Source organism: Idiotropiscis lumnitzeri, chromosome 11 (assembly GCF_059441095.1).
Source record: "Idiotropiscis lumnitzeri isolate Australia: NSW breed Sydney's pygmy pipehorse chromosome 11, RoL_Ilum_1.0, whole genome shotgun sequence".
In the NCBI taxonomy this organism is placed as follows: Eukaryota; Metazoa; Chordata; class Actinopteri; order Syngnathiformes; family Syngnathidae; genus Idiotropiscis; species Idiotropiscis lumnitzeri.
Genome location: NC_142401.1, coordinates 10,377,214 through 10,400,474, shown reverse-complemented (window position 1 = coordinate 10,400,474; position 23,261 = coordinate 10,377,214). Strand labels below are relative to the sequence as shown.

Sequence of the window (23,261 nt, the reverse complement as noted above, 5' to 3'; positions counted from 1 at the left end):
TTGCTTTTTTGCGTTAGAAAATTTGACTTGCAACGCTGCCAAATTCAGCAGGTTAAAAAAAATCCCAAGTTTTGACTGCTTTGTTTTTTTTTTTTTCATTCATACAAAATCAGTAATGAGAAGTAAATAAACTCTATATACAAACACTAAATTTTTATTAGAGTTGAGTTGAATAGGAAACGTTTCACAACAATTTTCAAGCATTTATTTTGAAAATATGCATGATTAATTTATAAATGTAACAGTTATATCTCAAGTTACATTCACAACACATTAAGGCATCAGTTGCCTTGCAAATGCAGCTTGATTGAAGAATATTTTTGGCTCAGTGGTGGAGTGGTCTTCTTCCAATCGAGAGGTTGGAAGTTTAACCCCCGGTCTTTGTGACCATGTCAGACTGAAACATTTACTTGTTCAGACATCACTGGCATCAGTACCACTTTCGTTGTCATTACTGAACCTCTGGAAACTACTAGATTGTGCTTTGCTTTTTGTCAAGCCACCTTAATTTAGCTTTTTTGCGTCTTCATTCGAAATTGTTTGAAGTAAAAACCTTGGCAGAAATTCCAAAAGCATAATCATCATCTTATTGGAAATCCTAATTTCAAAGAATTAATTCTTGTGTTTTTACATACATTTTTTTTTAAACGCATACTGCAAGTCATTAGACATTTTATTAGACATCAGTTTGGCACAAACGAGACGTGATGACATCATTAGGTGTTTTTCCCAATAATTACTTATTGTTTATTCATTTGATATATATTTGACTTAGGGCTTAAACTCTTTGTAGTAAAGTGCATTTGAACACTTTAGGACGACTTAAGTATATTAAATGGTAAATTTACTTTCTGAACCTGCGCTGAATTCAATAAACAATGCAGCTAAAACTTTCAAATGCTCGTTGGTCCACATAAACATGGACAATATTAATTAATATTTGAATTTTTTACAGATATTGTTTTCTGCTCAAATGGAAAATTTTTATACCAACGACAGGAAAAAAAATAATTATACAGGCTATTTGGCCATTATTTCCTTGTTATGGGACCGGTGCCCACCATTTTCTGTAATTGTTCCATATTTGGCGGCTGCTAAGTAGTCTATCCAAGCGCATGACTGTCTTTTATGTAATTAATCGTGAATTGTTTGAAACCAATTACCATTAATGGGTTTATAGTGACACCTATTGGTAATATTTGTTCACCACACCTGTTATCTGCGTATGTGAAGCTGTATACTCATTTAATGTATCTTTGGGGCGTTAAACCGCTATGTCGTTTCTGATTAACAATTAGGCCAACCATACAACATTTTTTTTCATTATGGTGGGACTGGAAGAGTCCTAAAAATAAATGACACAACTACGATTAATTTAATTCCTTACTTTATGACTGATTTTTACTGCATGTACAGTCTTTTGTATGCTCTAAAAATACAGTTAAGTTGATTAAATCAAACAAAATCATCGATGAATTCGTTTGCTGGCCGTTCTGTCGGTTGAGGACAATCAAATGTGGCCACAGCAGATTCTTGGTTTGTGCTCTCGCATTTGAGCTCTCTTGGCCACCGTAGCGCGAGGAAAGAAGCAGACAGGTCGCATCTGGGATGGGAGAAGCGGCGAGCTGGACTCAGGCGAGAACATTTCAGCTGCTTGGTGGACGCGAGCAGCACGCGCGGTTCTGATTGTTTGGAAATGGACCACCGGTAACAGTCAACACACATGATCCGGAACCATTTAAGCTGCCATTCATCTGGAGATACTGACTTTTTTTTCACCCTTTCCCATTGGATTTCCCTCCCAAACATTTTTTAAACCTTACCGCTGGTTTTTTTGTTTCTTTAGAGAGCCTTTTTGCCGGGCGAAAGGTTTGGCGCTGCCCTGTCTTGGAGCCATGGGCTGCACGGTGAGTGCGGAGGACAAGGCGGCCGCGGAGAGGTCCAAAATGATCGACAAGAACCTCCGAGAAGACGGGGAGAAGGCGGCCAGAGAAGTCAAGCTGCTCCTTTTAGGTATGCCTCGGTTTTGTGCTCCAACGATTTGGTTCAATGGAGCTCGATGATCATTTGGCAAGCAAAGAAACACTTACTGGTCACAGGATTAGGTACACCTCAGTCGAATAATCGGTGTCACTAAAAATGTCCTTCCAAAAATAACGATGCCCAGTTTTGATTGACAACTTGACAGTGTCACTCATGCTCATTTTGCGCCCTCATGACACTATCAATCACACCGACAGATGGTTTCAATAATTTAATAAAACTCTCCTATTGCTCGAGAGTCGATCACAGAGATGGGCAAATATTTGTTGCACAGACCTGAAAAAGAAATAAAAAATGTATATTTCTGATGATAAATAATTCACCAATAAATTATTCAATAGTAAGAAATGAATATTTGATCACGTGATTTTAATTTTGTTTCAAACATTTTCGTTTCATTTTTGAAATAAATCATTTAAATCATTATTGAACGCATTAAAATTTTAAATTATAAATTAAAATAAAAAATTAATTAAACATTTTTTAATTCAAAATTATTTAATGACATAAATAAAGTACAATGTGTAAATACATTTTAATTAGACAATTTGCATATGTTTTCAGTTGTTCATTTTACTGTTTGTAATTATTAAAATTAATACATTTAAATGTATGTGTATTTTTTATTTGACTAAAAAAAATCAATACTATTTGCAACCAATCATTAAATAAATTAAAATATATGAATAGAAAACAAAATAAGACATTTTTAGTCATCAATTTTTTGGGAGGAAAATGTTCATTAAAATGAAAAAAATGCAACATTTTTTCATAACTCATCAAAGGAAATGCTCTGGGCCGAATTAAAGATCTGTGCAGGCCATATGTGGTCCTCAAATTTCCCCATTGTGGGACTAATGAAGGACATTTTTAGGCCATACATTTCTCACCCTTGCTCTATAAGGTTAACATGTTCAAAACAGCTCCATGTATACAGTTTAGTAGCACATCTCTGCAAACTACAATCACATCATCATCACACTAATACCGCAATTACAAGTGCCTTGTACTTTCAAATGTTCTTTTGAACCAATTACCATTGACCTAGCTTACACACCTACCTGCTTATTTTTGGCTCTGGAAAAGGTAAAACTTGAAGTAGTACAATAATTAGCCTTGTGCTCTAGATGAGTGCAGATTGCATTCACCTCGTTTAGCTTATATTGTACAGCTCCTTGTGTGCATATGTGTGTTGCCGAGTGGGAGGATGCTTCGTTCGCGTGTGTGAGGCAGGACGTGTGTCATCTTGCTGTGACAAGCTGTTAACGCAAGCCAGGATGGAGAGCTGCAGGATGGCTAGTCAGCTGACAAGTCAATAAGAAAGGCCAGCAAGTGTGTGTGTGTGTGGGGTGTGTGTGTGTGAGTGTGTGTATTTGCGTGTACTCTACCAGACCCACACCAGCATGTCATTGCTCCAACCTGTGTGTGAAAGCTTGAATAAGCACCATGAACATATTGTGCTAGGTGGGCAATTTCAGCACTGAACTGAATGCTGCAGAAGCGTACTGTAAACGTGCGTAAAACTGATAAAATGCTGCCTGACGTTGCTTGCCAGTTTGGAGACTGTTGCATCTTTTCCTTCAGTAAAAGCAGCAGATGGTAAATGATGGGACGAGCGCATTAAAGACCCCTTAACGTGAAATTATCCTTTTGTTTCTATCTATGTTATATATATTTTTAAATTATTTCTTAAGACATGCAAAGACCGGGAACTATGTAGCACTGTACTGTGGAGATGTACGGCCCTATTTTCATGCTCTCTGCAAGTCTAGTACAAAGTGAAGTCTAACTGTGCACATAGGTGGAGTTTTCTTTTTTTTGATATTTTTGTAGACGGGTTCAATTAGAAATGGGCGTTTGCGCCGTTGTGGAAGTGAACACAGCCAACTTGATTGTCGGCCGATTATCAGGTGACTGATTTACACGGCAGACTTCACAAATATTAACGTGATATTGACCCTCATATTTGTGATCACAGGGCACTCTGCATGGTAACGTTCAAATTGTCCCATGAACAAAATATTCCCATGAGTTCCTAAAAGTTATCTCTGTTGTCTGTCCATTTTGGGGTTGATTTAAGGACACCCAGTGCCCGTCATAATTGTTATATTTGTCAGCGCGGTGTGCGAGAGGATGCACATTAGCTCTGGCAAAGAGATGATGAGTCATTCCATAGTGACCACTGACTAATGAGTGCGGGAAGCATCTTTCTTTCTTAGTTGTTTTTTTTTTTCCACCCTTGAAAGTTCTGTCATCGCAATGATGTAGTTTGCAGCTGATTGTGAACCAGAAACAGCAACCGGATATAAACGATGAGTCAACATTGGTGCACATTAAGTGAAGCTAACTAGCATTACAGAGAGGTTTCAGAACCGTATTTATTTATTTTTTTAATTAATTTATTTTTTTGTCAACACCTACCCCAAAAGATGAATATTGGCCATGCACTCTCAAACACGAGGCCTCAAATCAGCAATCCTCTTGAGGTTTAATCTTGTGTTTTTGAATTTTGCAACATATATTCCAGTTTCAGTTAAGCTACTTGTGATCAATTCTATGGCAGAGTTTTTTTTTTAAGGTGCTGAGGCAAATAAGTTCACATTACACCTTTGGAAGACTTGTTTTTTTGTCTTCATAGTAATAGAAGTTTTTTATTTGATGTGTTATGGTTAAGTATGCTGAACTAATACTAATTGAGTATGCTTAACTAATTCCCCAAAACCACAAACATCAGAGATGCAAGTAAACCTTTCTAGATAATTTTTTTAATCAGCCTTAATTTTTTTTTCTAACATATCACGTTTTCATATTAATAACAAAAATAAAATAATGTATGTAATTTAGTAATACGCAGTAATTAGTAATATTTATAGGTAATAAAGTTAAAAGTAATTTTTTTTCAGAAATGTCAAAGCTATAAATGAAAATGTATGGCAAATTCTGTATCTCTGTGTGTTGCCTTTTTCAGCGTGAGAACAGAAAGATAGGTTGCACATTGTAGCCAAGAAAAGAGCCTAATCATGCAGCATCCATTTAGCTTTAGGGTAGGGACGAGCCAATATATCTGCGCCTTCGAGTCTGACAAGCCACCTTGCTTGAAGGATGTTTTGCTACTTTCCTCATTTTTAATTATTTCAATTGAATTGAGGCCAGAACCTATTTGGAGTAGGTTCCTTCACAGCAAGGATTGCAGTCTACATTTTTTCAACTGGAAAGTATCCATGGTTGTACTTTATTGTTATATAATAAATACCACTCAGGGCACATGATGATAATAATATGCGTTCACCGACATGGCTCATTTCTCAGTGTCCCCACAAACTGACAAGTTCGACAGTCATGTCTCTCATCAAAATCGCTTATTCTTTGTCGATAAATTCTTTTTGGTTTCCGTACGAGGCATTCTTAAGAGATGACATTTTCTACTTACATGTTGACTTTTGTTTACGACATTGAAGTTGTCTCAGATGAAGCACCGTGCACATCCAGGCGGGTTTAATTTGACGCACTCCGGCTAAAATGTGACCCGCGTCAACAGATTTACCGAAGCAATGTTTTACATTTACATGTTTTAATAAAATCAGTAAAGCCCCTTTCTCCCAGCCCGCAATAATAAAATGCTGACAGATCTCCTGCAGTATCGTTACACACTACTAAGCAATCGAATCCTACTAGAATTTTTAATCTAGGATTTGGCTACTTTAATGTTTTTTATTCCTCATTATCTAGCGTCACGGTTGATGGTTGTGTTGTTGAGGCAACACAACAGATGCTAACATATATTAGATAAACGGGTTGGCGTTGAAGAAACATATTTTTCATAGAAGGGAACAAAAGAATACCTTATTTAAATTGTGCGACGTGGCTCTAACAGACGCCAGGATTTTCAAGGTGGGGAGGCTTGACCAATACATAGTGAGGGATGAAGAAATAATTTCAACATATATTTTAGACTAGAAAATCCAATGCTGATACTTAACAGCGACCATTTCTGTTGAGCAGTACATAAATGTAAACTGCGATTGTACACACTTTTGCTATTGTGGTTGTTCCTTTACCCTGGATGCAGTTGCGTCACAGTATTCCCCAAAGTCCACTTTGCTGCAGTGGCCTGTTTTCTTACTGCTCGCAGTCTCACTTCAAATACAATTGCAGCAGGCACACAAAATTAAATCCAGGAGACTGTCCATCCATCCATTGTCTGAGCCGCTTTTCCTCACAAGGGTCGTGGGCGTGCTGGAGCCTTTATCAGCTGTCATCAGGCAGGAGGCGGGGTACACCCTGGACTGGTTGCCAGCCAATCGCAGGGTACACAGAGATGAACAACCATCCGCTCTCACAATCACACCTATCTAGGGGCAATTTAGAGTGTACAATCAACCAAACATGCATTTTTTCGGAAAGGGGGAGGAAACTGGAGAAAACACACGCAGGCACGGGGAGGATATCCAAACTCCACACAAGAAGACCGGAGCCGGAATCGAACCCTGCACCGCTATACTGTAACGTCACCCTGCCGTCGTCCAGGCGACTGTCACTATTCTTAATAGTTAAGAGTTATTAGTTATTGGTTGTCTTGTGCCGACTGATGTTTGGTTTTTGGAGTTTCTTGCTGGACTGTTTTGGAATATAAAACTGACCCTACAATGAAAAGTTCCATTCTTAACTCATTCACTGCCATTGATGGATATAGACGTCAAAAACTGCATTCTTTTCACCTGGGCTGCTAGTGAATGAGTAAAGAGTGAAGCGAATGAGTAGTCAAATAGTTCATTTGCTGAAGTGGCAGGGTAAGATTTGTACCTACTGTATTATTGTGATTTCTAAGCATGGTGACTTGCACCGAACTCGTCTATTCTTGGGATGCTCCAACCTTGCACTGTTCTGAACGACCGTGTTGAAAACTCATTCTGGCAGACATACTTGAAATTTGTGTTTGTAAACGTCTTCCTCGATAAGGGTTGAATAACGTCAGATTTTTTTGGTAGCCAACGCTAAATTGATGATTTTCTCTCCTGAGGCTAAGGGAGCAGGGCGTCCAGATCAAAATGTGGGACGGCGGGGGTGTTGTTTTTGTTTTTCAGTGAAAGCATGATAAACACCGCAAGCATCCTAAATCCTAAATAAACTATGTAAACATTGGTTATTAGTCATTTTTATGGTTTTATTCTGTCTACAGTGCATGATTTCCATTACATATTTAGTATATTTAGGACTAATCTCCTGTTTCATGTTGTTAATGCAGAAACGCATGACTGGCAATTAAAAAAAATTCACACAGTGGTAAAGGCATCACTTCTACTAGTCTACTAGTCGACTAGTAGGTTCAACCCCTTGCTGCATTTTCTTCTTCCAGTTGACTGTGTAGACGACGTTGCATCATAATCAAATCAGACTCCCACCTCTGCTATTGGCTTTTTCCTCACAACGGCTGGATCCACAATGGTGCTGGCCACACATTTAAACTGCAAGTAAAGGACCACCCGGAAACTACTCGTTTGAATGTCGAGAACAAGCAAAAATACTGCGATGCAGAAAACTGGGAAGTCAGAAATTTTCAACATTCGTTAACGAGAAGGGCTATGAAACTCTAAGTTGAGATCAAACATACAGGCTGGACAAATGCAAATATCTTCTGGCCTTCAGGCCTTGAGAAGCATTTAGAGATAATTATCAGAGCTGTAGTCAGAGGACATTAAAATACATTCTATGATTTCTTTTTCGGTAATACTTTTATTTCCAAGTCCCCAGAAGTCTCAAATTCAGCGTAAGACGAGGGGAAGAACTAATTTGAAACAAACTGGAAAAACATGAAAACCATTCATTGCAGCTTTGGAGTGTATAAAGTCCAGAGGCCTTCATGTGAACCACCATTACTTCCAAACGCTTCCTCCACAGGGTTCCGCCTAATTGGATCCTTCCTCATCTTTCATTTTACAGTCACACTCCCATTATCAGCGGCATTCATAATTCAGGATGCCGTCTAATATCACCTTATTTTCCTGCTAGTTCTTTCACATCACACTTCTCTTGTCTTCTATGAAGAGCGCATGAGTGGCAAAGTCTTTTTAGGACGAGTAGTCATCAAGATGCTCCCACTATTGACTCCAATCTATCTGCATAATTGCACTTGACTCCAAAGTCAGGCGGTGGTGGAGGCGCTTGATGGAGTTTGTTTCTGTCGAAAAAGAAAATTCTCAGTTGGATGGCGGATTGTGATGAATGACGAAAAAGAGGGTGCCAGACACTTACAAAACTGTGTGATTAGGATGGTAAAAATAGGGCAACGTGATTGGAAAGCTATCAGTTATCTGCTGTTACGAAGGGAAGTCTATCTATCTATCTATCTATCTATCTATCTATTTAGCTAGATAGCGAGCTAGATTGCTATCTAGCTAGCAATCTAGCTAGCTAGCTAGCTAGCTATCTCATTTTAATGCAATGACTGTTCTAATAGCTTTCTTTGATCCTTGAATACGATTAAACAGTCATTTTTACAGGCATTTGTCTTTTCTAAACTATTCTCAAAATGTATATAGTACATTTAGCTGCCCACAAGCACCACACTCCATTAGTGGAGGTCTGCAAGGTCCAGTGGTACCTTGAACAGGGTGTTTTGTTCTGAGCTGATGTGCTAAATATGTACAGCTAATATAGTACAGTATTTGAATTTAAATTGCATTTAATTGCAAATAGTATTTAAAAAAAGCAGGCAAACAAAAAACTCACTGATCAAGCTGATTGAGATCATGTTTTTGCATCCCGTCCAACTTGGACTTTTCCACGAGCTGCTCTCTATAATCATAAATGCAGAAAAACGAAATCCATGGAATATATTATTACACATAATTGGATTAGCTCAAATCTCCTCGTTTCATTTGTTGAACTGGAATTAAGAGCATTATCCTGCTCTTGTACATTCTGGGGAAAACACTAATAAAATTCAATACAAGAACTGGGTGAAAGATTATTCGTGATGTAACGATGACAGTGTAAACAATATTTTTGGCATCTTGGTATGATTATGATCATGAAAGCAGAGTATTTCTATTGGATAAGAGAACTTTTGCAGGTGTACCTAATGAAGTGTCCATTTATTGTATTGTTTCTTAATAGTGGTGGCTCAGATTAAGATTTATTTGGAAACAACACTTGTGTCTCAGCACCGTGTTATTTCAGTAGCTTCACCTTTGTCTTGTCACTGTTAAATAATCCAGTTTCTGGAAGTCAACAGAGTTGCAGTTTGAAGAGATAGATAGAGGCTTTTGCGAGGGTGACAGTCAATCCACTGCCGCATTGGATGAGAGCATTTCGGTGTCTGCAAGTTTCTACACATTTTACAACTGAGAAAAAAAAACATTATCTACCTCCGTATTTCTTCCCACCGATTCCTCGGAGAGCAGGGAAAGCTGTTAACGAATGAGGTCGCACCTTCATATAGCAACAATTAAACACGCTCTACAAGTGAATGTGGTGCAACAGCCCCGTTTGTCTCCCTGAAGATGAGGCATCAGGTCAGCGGTAATGAAACATCAATTTCCTCGCGCTTGGACAGGCAGCGAGATTTCCGTGGCCTAAAAAAATATATATTTGGTTTGATCTGTGGGAAATGAATCGTATCCAATTTTTGAACCCAACCTCAGAGGCACACTTCGCTGTTTAATGCATTCAACCATCTGAAAGATTAAAGCGGCGTCGCCTTCAGATGGGATGCCGTGCTACGTCTGTCACATCGTAATGGCCTTCTTCTTTTTTTTTTTTTGTGCGCTGCACAGACCTTCTAGGGACAGTTTTACTGTTTGACAGAAAAAAAACACTTCTTTCTGAATGACATCCAATACGAGAGTTGCAGGCAAAAACTATCCTGAAGAAAAATATCCACTTTTGATTTCATTTTCAATTATCTTAATAATGAGCACTTCTCCTTTGCTGAGGTAATCCCAGCATGTCAAGGTACTTATCAAACGGCATGAATATTGCTAGCATGATCGACAGGGGCCCATAAAATTATAATCCTTACAGAATAATATCACACTCAGTAATAAACGTACAATTAGCCATCTATTTAATTTACAAAGCAATGGTGGCAACTGTAAGAGTATTTGTTTCGGAAACGTTCTCAATGCCTCCCCCTCTTCATTACAATAAATCATAAAAGGCAATTGGCCATTTAGTTTTTGGTGGTGTTTGCGGAGATTTAATTTTTTTTATCCACAGATTATAATTGCATTTCATTTTTATGAAGGTGATTATTTAGTATTTAAGCTTTTAATTTTCTGGTCATTAATCTTGAGGAGTTTATGTTCATTTGTTTAAAGAAAGAGATGATTTTGGGATATATTCAGTCTTGCGGCAAATAATTGAATTTCCTTATATTTTGAGTGCTTACGCTAACAAGTAACTGTCATATTATTTTTACAAATATGGGACGAGTCAAAAATATCAATAAATTGCATAGTGTAATGTAAAAATGTGTCAAAATTTTCTGGCTGTGGTGGGGGGGCAGTCTGATGTATTATTTTTATTTTTTTTATGGGGTCCAAAGTTGCCGGCAGTGCCCTTGTGCACAGGTGTGCCATGGGCTGCCCACAATAAAAGGTCACTTTCTTTGTATTGTATTCACCTTGATAAATTATCTTGGCTAAGGAAAAGTGCTCTCTCGCATAGATTTCGTAAGAGTTGTGAGCTGTAATTGATACTATTTTGTGTACAGACAAAACTTTTCCGAGTTCAGCTCATTTTCACAAAAGTATTGCAATTTCTTTTTTTGTCCAGTGTACTGTATATTGTTCTTGTCACATGTACCAATGTACCTTTTTTTAATATGGTATATGCTTATACGTATTTTGCGTGGGTTTATATCTGGAAACTATGCATTTAATTTTGTGTCTGTTTCTACTCAATGTTTATTTTTCGGATTGTACAGGTCATGATCTTTTAGTAGAGAACAATGATTTTTTTTTTTCATAAAAAAAAACAAAAAAACAAAACGTGTGTCGTTGCTGACAACATTGCCGGTCTAAATAATATTTTGTCACATATGCGTTAAAATACCTGCACCATTTACCGGTATGACTGCAAATTTAAAGTAGTCATATTATGGAAAATGCACTTGAATTGCTTGTATAGAAATGAATGGGTCTGTGTGAGTACCGGAGCACTCAGGTGTGAAATTACACAACACAGTCATTTTTCAGAGCTGCCAAATGTTGGAAAGTATGTCTGCGCGCAAGCAGTTTGGCTTTTGGAGGCTGGATGAGCAGTGGCTCAGTTGCATGAAACAGGACACTGTGCAGTTGATTGTTGATTGTGGCAAGATTGTGGAGTACACTACAGACCTCAGTTTGGATTCTTGAGCTACTGTACTTCAAAGCAGACCCGTGCCACGCTACAACTTCTTTTCCTTAGTGCTGAATCAGTTTTTCCGCTTTTCCGAAGAGCATGTCAAGTGTTGTCATCGATTAACAATACACATTCACTTGATTAGCGTGATTCATTGGGACTCCCGCAAGGCAAAGTGCGTATTGATTTCCCTCAGAGATGAATAGTGCACGCTTGGCAACTTCTGACACGTCGCATGACGCACAACACAATTGAGCTGTTAAACTCCGATGTGAGTCATTTGAGGAGCATATCAAGGAGGTCTAATTACACCTGTAGCAAGGGAGAACGTGAGGCTTTAAGTCCATTTGACTGTGGCATGTGTCATATGATGCGCTTGCATTCGTTTGACCTGCTCGTCTCGTTGTACTTATGTGCAACAGTACGTAGTCATGGTAACGCACACTAGCCTTGACGCCAATCGCAACACTGGAGTCATTCCAGCAATGAAACTAAGTTGAAAGTTAAAAGTTTCAACTCAATATTATTTACGATACATTGATTTGCTGTTACAGAAATGTAATCCGGGTCATGGCACCAACTCTAAACCTCTGAGCAAACCTGCACCCAATCTTTTTATTTTTAATGCTTCCAATATTATACTACCATCAGATTGTATATTCTCACTTGAACTATTTAATGGATGCCAGATGCGGAAGACGCTTTCATCTGTACATCTCTACTCTTATACTATCTTGGCCGCGGCTCTGCCTCCTGGCCCATGTGACAATGTGTGACATGATGGTCCTTATTGGATTCAGCTCGATGTGTGTGCCACTGAGTGCCATTAGAAAGCCAAGCAAGAGCGAGGTCATAACTTTACAACGACCTAGCTCAAGTCTAGCTGCATTCACACAATGAGAAGACTTCTCCATATCTGGTTGTGTTTCAAATATACTACAATTAAGCAGCAGACAGCTCCTCCAATCACTCGCTTGAAATGTCAGCCATTGCCGGATCAACCGCTTCTAAGAGACCACTCGGCACCACTTGCGGCATGTTTCACTTTGATCCCAGTAACACTGACTTCTTCCAAATGACAAGGATTAGACAAAGAGCGCAGTCTGGTGTCGCGGCACGTGCGCCGTTCACTGAGCAGGAGAAGTTGCCAATGGTGAGTCATTAAGTTGCTCGGTGAGATGAAGCAGTCAAGAGCAGTGCCGGTGACACCCACCCAGTGGCCTCAGGCGTGCATTAGAAACCGAATTAACCGTGGAGAAAGATTCGTCCAAATGCATTCACAGTAAAGTGAGCGTGACTTTATTGCACTGTACAGTAATGACGCATCACTACCTCCAGTACATACCGCAGTCCGCTCAGCTCACTGCAAAGCCGCAGGGATCGGTGATTGATTCAAACTCACATTTTGCATGCATGTCATGTTACAGCTGCTCAGGTTGCGGTTCTAATTATGTGCACCGGAGCCTTTTTCGAAGATAGTCACCTGAATCTGTCAATTGGCAGCTCCATGCCGACGCTGCAGGAAGAGCCAATTAAATACTCACATCATTTTGGTTTCATATTTTCTACATAGGTTGTCATGTCGTCTCTGTATGTTAACTACAAATGGAGTAAAAAAGAAATTTGGTTGGCAAAGCGACTTGGGTGTGCACCAGATAGACTCCAGCTCACCTGTCAACCCTAATCGTGACATGTGCAATCGAAAATGGGTGGATGACATCCAATATTTTACGGATAATAATGCAGGAGTTTCTCTGCCAGTTTGTGCTGGTTATGCAATGTAAATTTTTTTTTTTTTTTAAAAAGTTATGTGAACTCAAAAATTTAAGGCAGCAAACTATGATAAAAATTTGAAGTTGGGGTAGTTTACAAAATATTCAATTATGAATATTTTGCTGTTGTGCTATTTAACATTGTTGCCATAAATGCCAATAATTTTATTTTCTAAAGTTGTTCCAACTCACAATTACTTTTTTAACCCCCTTCATGAATCCCACCAGTCACAATGCTGCATTAAAAAAAGACCCCCGCCCCCCAAAAAAACCAACATTGTTTTAATTGTTACTGCAGTGGCTTTAAGCTGCATATTGAATTGCAAGGTGCAAATTAAGCAGCCAGGTCACGTACATCCCATGTAGATGGAGCCTGGTGAGCAAACAGAACAAAGGGATTAAACATTGCGTACACTCAACGCAGTCTGCTTCGATGCAGAGACCGGCGGTGGAGCTCATCTTCTTTCCCTGCACAACTGATGACCTACTTTACCACTCCAGACGATATAACGTACTCTATACTACGCTCAAGCGTGTACCACATTTCTCCTTTTGCTGCCCACTCTGCATATGATGCCTGCTTGCACCACCCACCTGCATGGATTATAGAGAATGCATTATATGGATCTTTGTTTTCATCAAAGTAGCGCAGCGAACGTATGGCTCCCGTAAATAAGATTAAAGAATAAAAATCACAAAATATTAGGCTTGACAACATACCATGTTGACTTTAAGAAATATTTTGAATGCATGGACAGGTACGACAATACGGAAATGTTGAGTCTAATACACAACATCGTTAACTATAATACGACAATTACTACTGATATCAAGGCTCTATTTATGACATTGAATCATTTGCATTTCTATAGGCAGGTCAGGGCTTCCTGAATGTGGTCGGGCAGCAGAATGAGTCACGTAGTCCCAACAGGGGGCTCCGATGTAATCATTGGTGTGCATTGTGATCACATTATCGCAGCTGTAATGGATCTTCACTCATCCCAATCAAATTGTCAGCGGGAGATTGGCCATTGATGACGAACATGAGCGCTTTTTTTTTTCTCCAAATGTACACGTGTATGACTCCAGAAATATAGAGGGATAAGTGGTTGCTATTTATCACGATCCATCCAGCCGTCCATTTTCTATTCGTCCTCTCCTGTTCGGCATCGCTGTGGGGAGGTGGAGAGTGTTCCAGCTGACTTGAGGCAACAGGCAGACTTCACCCTGGAGAGACAGCTTGTCCATCACGTTGGGAATGTGACAGGCACGCTGAGCAGTAATTGATCCGATGCAGTCAGCTTTATAAGTGATCCAAGACATTGTCGATGATACTGCCGATCATTATGCAATGGAATTTTTTGTATAGGGAAAAGCCTGTTTTAGGGACAACAAAGTCACAAGTATTTTACTACTTGGGTTAGTTTTATTTTGATTGAAAAATGCGCATTGTAGGTCTGAATTTTTTTTTTAAATTCTTGGTAGTAAACGTGTGTAGTATTAAAGGGGAAGTCAACTGGAAAACAATCTTTGCAATAAAATGTTCTATGCGCCTTCACTAGTCTTAACATGGCATTCTGATTAATATTGCGTTTGTGGAATTTGAGTTAAGCAGCAAAATCCACCATTTTTTAGCCATCTCAACCATTTTGTCAATTCACTCGACTGAAAATGACATCACTATTGCTCAGGGAACGACTAATCACGGCTCATCTGTTTCCTAAAGTTGAGCCATGTTTGGTCACTAGCTGAGCCCTGAGCAACTGTGATGTCATTTTCAGTAGGTAAGATGGCCTCTCCCTGATATGTCTCAAAATTGGTGGATTTGCTTTGAACACATTCTTGTCAAGAACATTTTGGTATTGACTTCCCCTTTAGATAGTTATCAAAAAAAAACTTTGCAGTCAAATTATAATGAGCATTTTTAAACGAATGAACAGAGAGAACCAGTGATTCTGTAGTGCAAATGATTTTTGTGGAGTGTTTTGGAGCAGGATCTCAGAGTAGATAATGGATGAATTGCAACAAAGTATGAGTAGCAGCACTCAAAAGGTTATATTTGCATGTAAAGTCCATACGATGTTCACCGTCACACAGTACATTAATTCCTTCAGCTTGTCTTTAACTTTTGACCCCGCCGTCTTTATTAGATTGCGATAAATACCAAAACTGGTGGCGAGCCAACGCGGCTGTTAGGAAGCAAACCAAACACACAAAAGATGTGTTTACTCCGTAAAACAAATCAATTCAGCAAAAACACAGCTTGTTTTGTATTCTGCTCTCTTTTATCGACGCCCACTGGAGGTTAACCTTTTAAATGGCTGTAAAAGCTCGTTGGTCGCGACCTGTCGTGACATTGTCGTGTTGTTTGGGGGGGGGGGGGGTCAGCGGGCCAGAATGAGATGAATTGTGTCACCGCCACTTGCAGCTCCAAACTGACAGTAGCCGAATGCAGAGATGCGAAGGTGCTGCGGTGTTGTGCCAAAAGGCAATCAATTTATGATGCTGCGACAGCGCCCGTCTGTTGTCGTTTGTGAGAAGGTGAAAAGGATTGTGGCGAAGCTGGAGATGCCGCGTCAACCGTCAGGGCTTCGGTATGGATTTTTTAATAGCATGCTTTCAGATGGTCCACTATAATAAATCTTATTTATTATTAATCAGTACAGGTTGTGCTTTAAAACGAAGCTCACACTGAGAGTCGGTGTTAGATCTCCCACATGAGAAGCGTTTGCGTTTCTTGATGCAAAATCACACTAGTGAAAAGTTCAAAAGTTCAAATGTAATTATCTTTTAAATGAACTTTTTTTCCCCCCACACTGAATATTTAATAAACGTGCATGCAGGAAGGTTATTTTTTGGGGGGATATTATAAGAACAAGAATCACTTTAAGAAATAAGTCCTTTTTCTTTTTAAGCATGCAAAGTGTGCTTTGATGACTTTAGTGTGGAAGAGCCCTGACCTAAACCCCACCGAAAAAACTTGAACGACAACCTCCCATTTCTGATTTCTGTTCCGTGATCCATCTTTTGACGTCAAAAGAATGTTAATCAACTGTACATTTTTTTTTCTAAATATTCATAGCAATTTTAATGTACATGCAACATTATAATCATGATGACGAATTTTAGATGCGCTACACTTTTTCAAAATAACTGCCACCCAAAGGTATGCAGAATTTATATCAATTCTGCCCAATCCCCTGAAAAAGCAAAACAAACCAAGTTAATCCTTGCCGAATTGATGTTTTGCACGACTTCGTCCATGAATCTGTTCCATTTATTTATCAAGTGTAAAAAAAAAACAAAACAAAAAAAAAAACAGAACCTAATGCATGTTTTCAAGATGTGGGAGGAAGCTGGAGCTCCTGGAGAAAACCCACACAAGCGCACCCCCGTTAACCCATTTCACATCAATCTGCTCGCATTGATTTGAGAACATTTGTATGGAGATGCATTCTACTCTCACTGGAAAATAAAACCTGTTGTCGGAGCAGCGAGAGACTCAGGTTGGATGTGAAAAATTTTAAATGATCACAAAATTCTGCAGACAACAAATAAAAACGGATCGTGAGAATTTTGGGCGGTTGCGTTGTTGTCGTCCTCGTATTACACAGCTCAAGTTGCGTCTGCATCGAGAAAGCAAACGGAACCGCAAAATGATTCTGGCACAGTTGGAGATACTGCTGTTATTTATTGAGCTTGTGCTAGAACCGCAAACTGCACTCTGCTGATCCGTCGACTGCTTGCATCCATTAGACCCCGCCGCGGGTTTATCTGTAATAACACAGGTGAACGTGCTGATCATCTGAGAGCGTTTGATGATCTCTGCTGACGCCATTGCGCAAATATTTGACCTCTGCGTGATGAAAGGTTGAAAACTAATTAGGCTTTTGTTGATTTCCCTGCAACATCACACCGTGTTTAATATCCTGCTCAAAATTGACACCCACGTTTGTAGCGAATTTCTAGGAAATGACCAATTTAATATGACAAACAACACCGATTTAATAGATTGTGAAGCTACGAGGTTGTGAGTCATCCGTCCATCCGTCGTCTAGAACTTTGCGAGGGACGCGAGTGAGCTGTAGCATTCAGCTGATTGTGGTAAGAGTCATGACCGGTGCCGATCGCAGAGCACACATAGACGAGCATATTCACACCTGAAAACAACTTAAATAAATCGAAGGTCCGCTACACTCCAAGCGACCTCTCTGAATGCAAATGAAGTAAACAATCTAAAAAAAAAAAATGACATCCCCCTTATGTGGCGAGTGACCCTCGCACACATACCAACTTGCGGTAATGGTGTTCTAATCTTGAATCTAATTTTTGAGGCTCCACATGTAGTATTATTTTTCCTTTAATTTATTCAACTTCAAAATCATATCACGATTGTCAAGGAGGAAGTAAATTCTTCTGGATGCTTTTTTAAAAAAATTTATAATGTATAGAGTTCTTTGAAGGCACACGTGTATTTCAGCAGCTTTCCGAGACTCTCCACGCTTTGCTTTTTAGTGACAAGGATGCACAAAATTATAAATATAGTTACGTTTTATTGCAATACACAATGTAAATATACTGCATTAGTATGGCTTTCAGGTTAGCTCTTGCCTCTTAACCAAAATGTAATTTTTTAATTAAAAAAAAGAAAAAATTGTAATGCAAACACCATTTTGACGATTGTAAGAGAAGCTGAGAGAGTGCGGTTGTGGTTAACACATCTTCCTCACAGTTTGTGAATGTGAGTGTGAATGCTTGTTTATCTATATGCCCCCCAATCCAGGGCGCACCCCCATTTTATTTTTATCTTAATTGCTCAGCCTCGCTTTAGATTCACCTTACTGAACAGTGTGCCAGTGTGCTGTGTCGGACAAGTAAGTAATGCAGAGATCCAGATGTGCGTACTTACTTAGCCTCGCTGAACTCGCTCTATTTACTTTCCATTAGTATGCAGGTTGCATTGGAGGAATGGGAAAATCTCTCACTGAATGTTCTGGACTCCCGTTTCCATGTCAGTTTGCCGCAGTCGATTGCGGCTCCACCAACTCATTCAGTTGTCGGATTCTGCAGTGTTTTTACTTCGAGCATCAGAATCAACAATTTGTTTCCATGTTTGAAATTGAATAATGGTAAACAAAGCCCTCATGCTCTGCTCGTCTTCAGCTTTAACCCTTTCAGCAACTGAGACGCAGAAAGATAATTCACGCGACATCATGTTTTCACCTTAAGCTAATTTTTTACTCCGCTTTTGGTGCAGCAATATGAAAAGCAGGAGTTTCTCCCTTGAAGCCGCTCAGCATTCCCCTTTTCCTCCAAACTATCTTGAGCGTGAAGAATAAGGCTGCACTCATCTTCCTCACCAGTGTTCACATGCTCACCTCCCATTGGGCCTGAAATATTAATGGCCGCGTTTTATTCTGGAGTCGGGAAAGTGACCTTCATGAGAGTGTGTCCACAGAGGGACTAATACTGTATTCATTTCAACACCAGATTTTGGGTCCCAAACTGGCAGCAAGGATTCATGGAGTAAGCCGGATTTTTGAACAGATTTATTGAAGTGTTTTTATCATCATGTCTGCTGCATGGAGGCAGACAATGTTGCCTTTTTAGCCTTGTAATGAAACAAATGCGGGCACAAAGTTATAATTATAACAAGGTAAGATTTAAAAGATAAAGATAAAGAACCTGGTTAGCTTAATGCTGACGTACCATGAAAAATGCCATAGACGGGTTACCAAATAGCACCAGCGTCACAGTATTATACCCCTTAAAGCAACGGGTATTTGAACATTAATGATGGCGCAACACATATAGATAGACATAACAATACTCACAGGCTTATATTCTTCATCCTATGTAAAGAACGACTAATATAATTGCATCTCCTCCATCACAATCCTGTGAAAAACATTTATGTCCATTTTTTAAATGTAATAATAAATTTATTTTTACATTAATGTAAAAAAATTCTGCATCACAGCCATTTTATTATTTTTTATTTTTTTATTTTAACATGACAAAATTAGACAGGACAGCCACATTATACTTTTTTTTTTTTTTAGATGAATTTTTATTTTATTTTTTTTCACCGTTGTGTATTTATTTTTTAACTTTATATTTCTGTTTTCCTTATTAATGTCTCCTTCAACTAGCTAAATGGGTTTTTTTTTGCTCCAGGGCTGTCTTTACTCTTTTCGAAAAAAAAAACTGACAATAAATAGACAAAATTAGTTGCTCCTCCCGGCTGTTTTGCAAGCAGACACAGAAGGCAGCTGATCGGACAGAAAAAGCCACCCCGGGCTTTACTTTGACACCCATATTGCTGCTACTGCAGCTTGGCACGCCACATCATGTCACTTAGAGGGAGGGGAAAAAAATGGCGTGACTATGATGAGCCTCGGCAGAGCGAAGAGAGCTAGTGCTGCATCTCTCGCTTGCTTAGTCGTCGTCACTTTGGCCTGATGTTTGTTGGCATCTGGATCAAGATGGCCCGACGGGAGCAGTGCGTGGTGCCACGCCGGGCATTTGCCTAAAACAACACAGATCAAATATACCTGCCTCTACTTTGTGCTACGGCTGAGCAATTAATGGCATTCAGATTGACAATGCAATGTCATAGAATCACAACGGCGCAATTTGTGAAAAGAAGAAATAATAATTTGGGTCAGTCAGTAGTCTTAATTTTTAATCCGTGTCATTTATTTATTTATTTATTTATTTATTTATTTTTTTTAGTGTCGGTGCTTAATATGTGCAATCCACATGTCTAATGATCATTGCTTTATGAAACATGAAAAGTTTACATTATGGTTGTAATCTGATTTACTGATTTATGTTTACGCCACACTGGTGGAATTTTGTGAAGTTGTTGTAGTGAACACTTAAAAAAAAATACAAGCCAACGAGTAAGTTAACAACTGATGGTTCATTTGCCTTTATTTTGGTGTAATCATTGTCAATGTTAAATTGAAATCGCAATATTGAGAGGGAAAAAAAACGCAATTAGATTATTTTTTCCAAATCGTTCAGCCCTAAATTTACAGAGAGGAGGAACAAAACCCTCATACAAAATTTGTGTCCTGTGTGAGTATTTCCATTGGCATTCAAACCATAAAAGTTCCTGGTAACTGCTCAGCTATAATATTTTTCTCACTCCAAATATGCATTAGGTTACTACTAATAACAATAATAATGAAATGATAATATACACACAAATACAATATCATATAACCCGTTTTTTTTTTTTTTTTTGCATGGCATTTTCTACATGGTGATGCGTTAGCTTTTTAGTAAGCCATAGCAAACCCTTCCATTTCGCAGGATTACAGACGGAGCCTGCCGTGAATCGCAATTAGTTTTTCTAATTGCATTAAAATGTATGAAGTTCCTTTAAAATGAAAAGGAATGTCTTCTAAATAAGACACACCACAGAGAAGAGTGTCGTTAACAACACTGCCAAATTTTCATGATTAACAAAAAACACCCAGTATCGAAAATAAAGCTTCAAAATCCTCTCATATGCTGAAGGTGTATCCACTTTTCTCAACTGTCACATGAGAGCGTGGAACAGTAATGAGGCCACGCCAGCCCGAAGCCCCGGCTCACTCGCTGACTGTCAACTCAGACTTTTTTTTTTTTTTTTAAACATTTTTAAAGATTTCCCCCCTCTTTGCTTTTCTGTCTTTCTCACTGTCACATGGTCAATAACAAGGCGCTCTTAAGCGGCGAAGCTCAATTCCAGTTTGTACACTGGCTTTAAAATCAGACTTAAAAAAATAATAAATAAATAATAGTCTCCCCTCCTTTCTTTTCTGCCTTTCTGACTCATGCGCTCTCACAACAACGAGGCACTCTAAAGAGGTCTTACTGTTGGACGAGCGGACTATCCGAAGTTTTTTCTCGTCGCATTCGTGCCAGGTATCTGCCGATTCGAAGGAAGGGCACTCAAGTTCATGCATAGTGGGTAAATGACAACTCATCTTAGACTCCAAAGAGAGTCACGTGGCGTTGTTTTTGCCACCCCACAAAAATCAGGTCAACTGAAATGGTGCGATATCTCCTCATTCAGCAGTCGCTCCACGAGATGGGCTGCTATGTAAAAAAAAAATCAAATTCCCTTTTCTCTGTTTAGAAGATAATGCTGTGATTGTTTTTTGGTTTCTCTAGAACACCTGCCACAAAGTTGGCCGCATCACTCACTGTTGTGTCCATTTTAGTGCCTCGTATGTCCTAACGTTTCAACGTGTCCCCCTTGGCTTCAACTCCTTCACGCTTTGTAATATAGTCTATTTTTAACACAGTGCTGCGAACAAAAAGTTTCCCTCCAGTGATGCACTCAGCCAAAAACGTCTCTCTTCCCCTCAAGTGAGAAACAAACACACACTCGTATATGTGCACTTGATGCATCTCACCGAGAAGAACATCAACAGGGCAGACAAACCCAGAGGAGCTCTTGTGATGTCATTGACAGTTCAACGCTCGCTTGCTTGCTTTCCGGGAGACAGTTTGAACTCCAAAACAACTTTGTTCTGCTCACAAAGATGTTTGAGCCTTTTTTTTTTTTTTTTTTTTAACTTGAATCTTTGATTTTCCAACAGGTGCTGGGGAGTCTGGGAAAAGCACCATCGTAAAGCAGATGAAGTAAGTCTGATGATGATTTTCTCTTTTTGGCATGAAAACAACAACTTTATTTAGAAAGCACATTTTAGAACAGTTGGAGCTGTCACAAAATGCTTTTCATATGGTGTAATATAAATTAGCGGGAAATTACAACACAAATTAAAACACATACGCAATCGATATCAGAAGTGTTGAGTCGAAAGTAAAGAATATAAAAAATTGTCTTCAAAGGAGTTTTAAAAGTGGCCAGAGGGGGGCGCTTGTCTGACATTTAACGGGAGGTCATTCCATAGGGAATGACCGGCAATAGAAAAGGCACGATGTGCTCCCTCTCCCGAGCTCCAGCTAAAAGATGAGCGGCAGCATTTTGCTCCTGTTAGAGGCGCTTGAGGAAGGACTGGCTGACTCCAAAGGAAAGTGAATTTCAGTAATCTGATCTAAAAGTTGAATTCATAGTTTTGAAAAAAAGAACTCTTTGTCATTTGTTGTAACAGCCATGGTGAGTTGACAGCAGGACACGATCAATCTGGGCGCATGATTGGGCCTCACGCTGACCCTATTGGTCATGGAGTGTTACCACTTTGAGGTGTCACTAAATGTTATCAGTTAAGAGTTATATTTTTTTTTATGCGCGTGATGAGTGCGCCTGTGAGTCCTCAAATGATTTTCTCAGTCGTCCATTTATTTCACTTCGCAAGTATAGTGTGTTGCATGTAGAAAAAATATTTCGTTCTATTTGGGAATACCTGTACTTTCGGATGCAACAGTTGTTTATTTTGAAATGTATTGTTTTTCCTCCACATACAATTTTTTTTAAATTCCATTGAAGACTAAACAAGATGTTACAAACAAACCACAAAGAGTTGTGTGCTCAGTATGTTCATCTCAGACCATTCTTACATCCTCGCTAAGTAGTATCGCAATATTTGCAGGAAGCATGCGATGTTTTGATAACAGCAATCTGCTCTTGCGTCTTGGTGGTTTCCATGGGACCGTGTGGCCTCTGTTGGCTTCACACGAGTATGGGAACAGCAGGATGGAGTTGTTGTGCCAGTGCGCCAATCCGAATACATGCAGGATCCTAAATGGCTTAATTATTCACATTCCTCGAGGCGAACCGGGCACCGGATCCATTTTTTATGAGCTTGGCGCAAGAACAGCCTGTCACCTTTTTTGAAGCATGATTTTTCTCACAAATACGCACGCACGCGCACATCTGTGTCAGCCTACTAGAAACGAACATGAATTGATTATATAACGCCGCTCACGGACGGATCCTCTGCACGCTGCTGAGGAAAACGATCCTTTTGTGTCTGCTCAATGACGGCAGTTGTCAGGCAGCGAGCACTTTTCACTTGAGAGTTAATATGATTACAACCTCGTGTTCTCCCGATTCATTAGTCTGAAAGATTCCATCTCAGCATTAGACAGTTAAATTCCTCTTTCAGGTGTACGGTAATGACATGGATAAAATCGGGTTTGGGG

General features: G+C 39.3%; 1 protein-coding gene across 1 annotated transcript in view; it reads left to right on the top strand.

Annotated features, from left to right (window-relative positions):
* Positions 1-33: 33 nt before the first annotated feature.
* LOC148327320 (guanine nucleotide-binding protein G(i) subunit alpha-2) overlaps positions 34-23,261 on the top strand; it is a 37,820-nt gene continuing 14,592 nt past the window's right edge. The window contains exons 1-3 of the mRNA XM_088308221.1: positions 34-1,707; positions 1,847-2,013; positions 21,755-21,797. Of these exons, the coding sequence (XP_088164347.1) occupies positions 1,697-1,707; positions 1,847-2,013; positions 21,755-21,797 (221 nt within the window). The 5' untranslated portion in view covers positions 34-1,696. The remainder of the gene's footprint in view (positions 1,708-1,846; positions 2,014-21,754; positions 21,798-23,261) is intronic.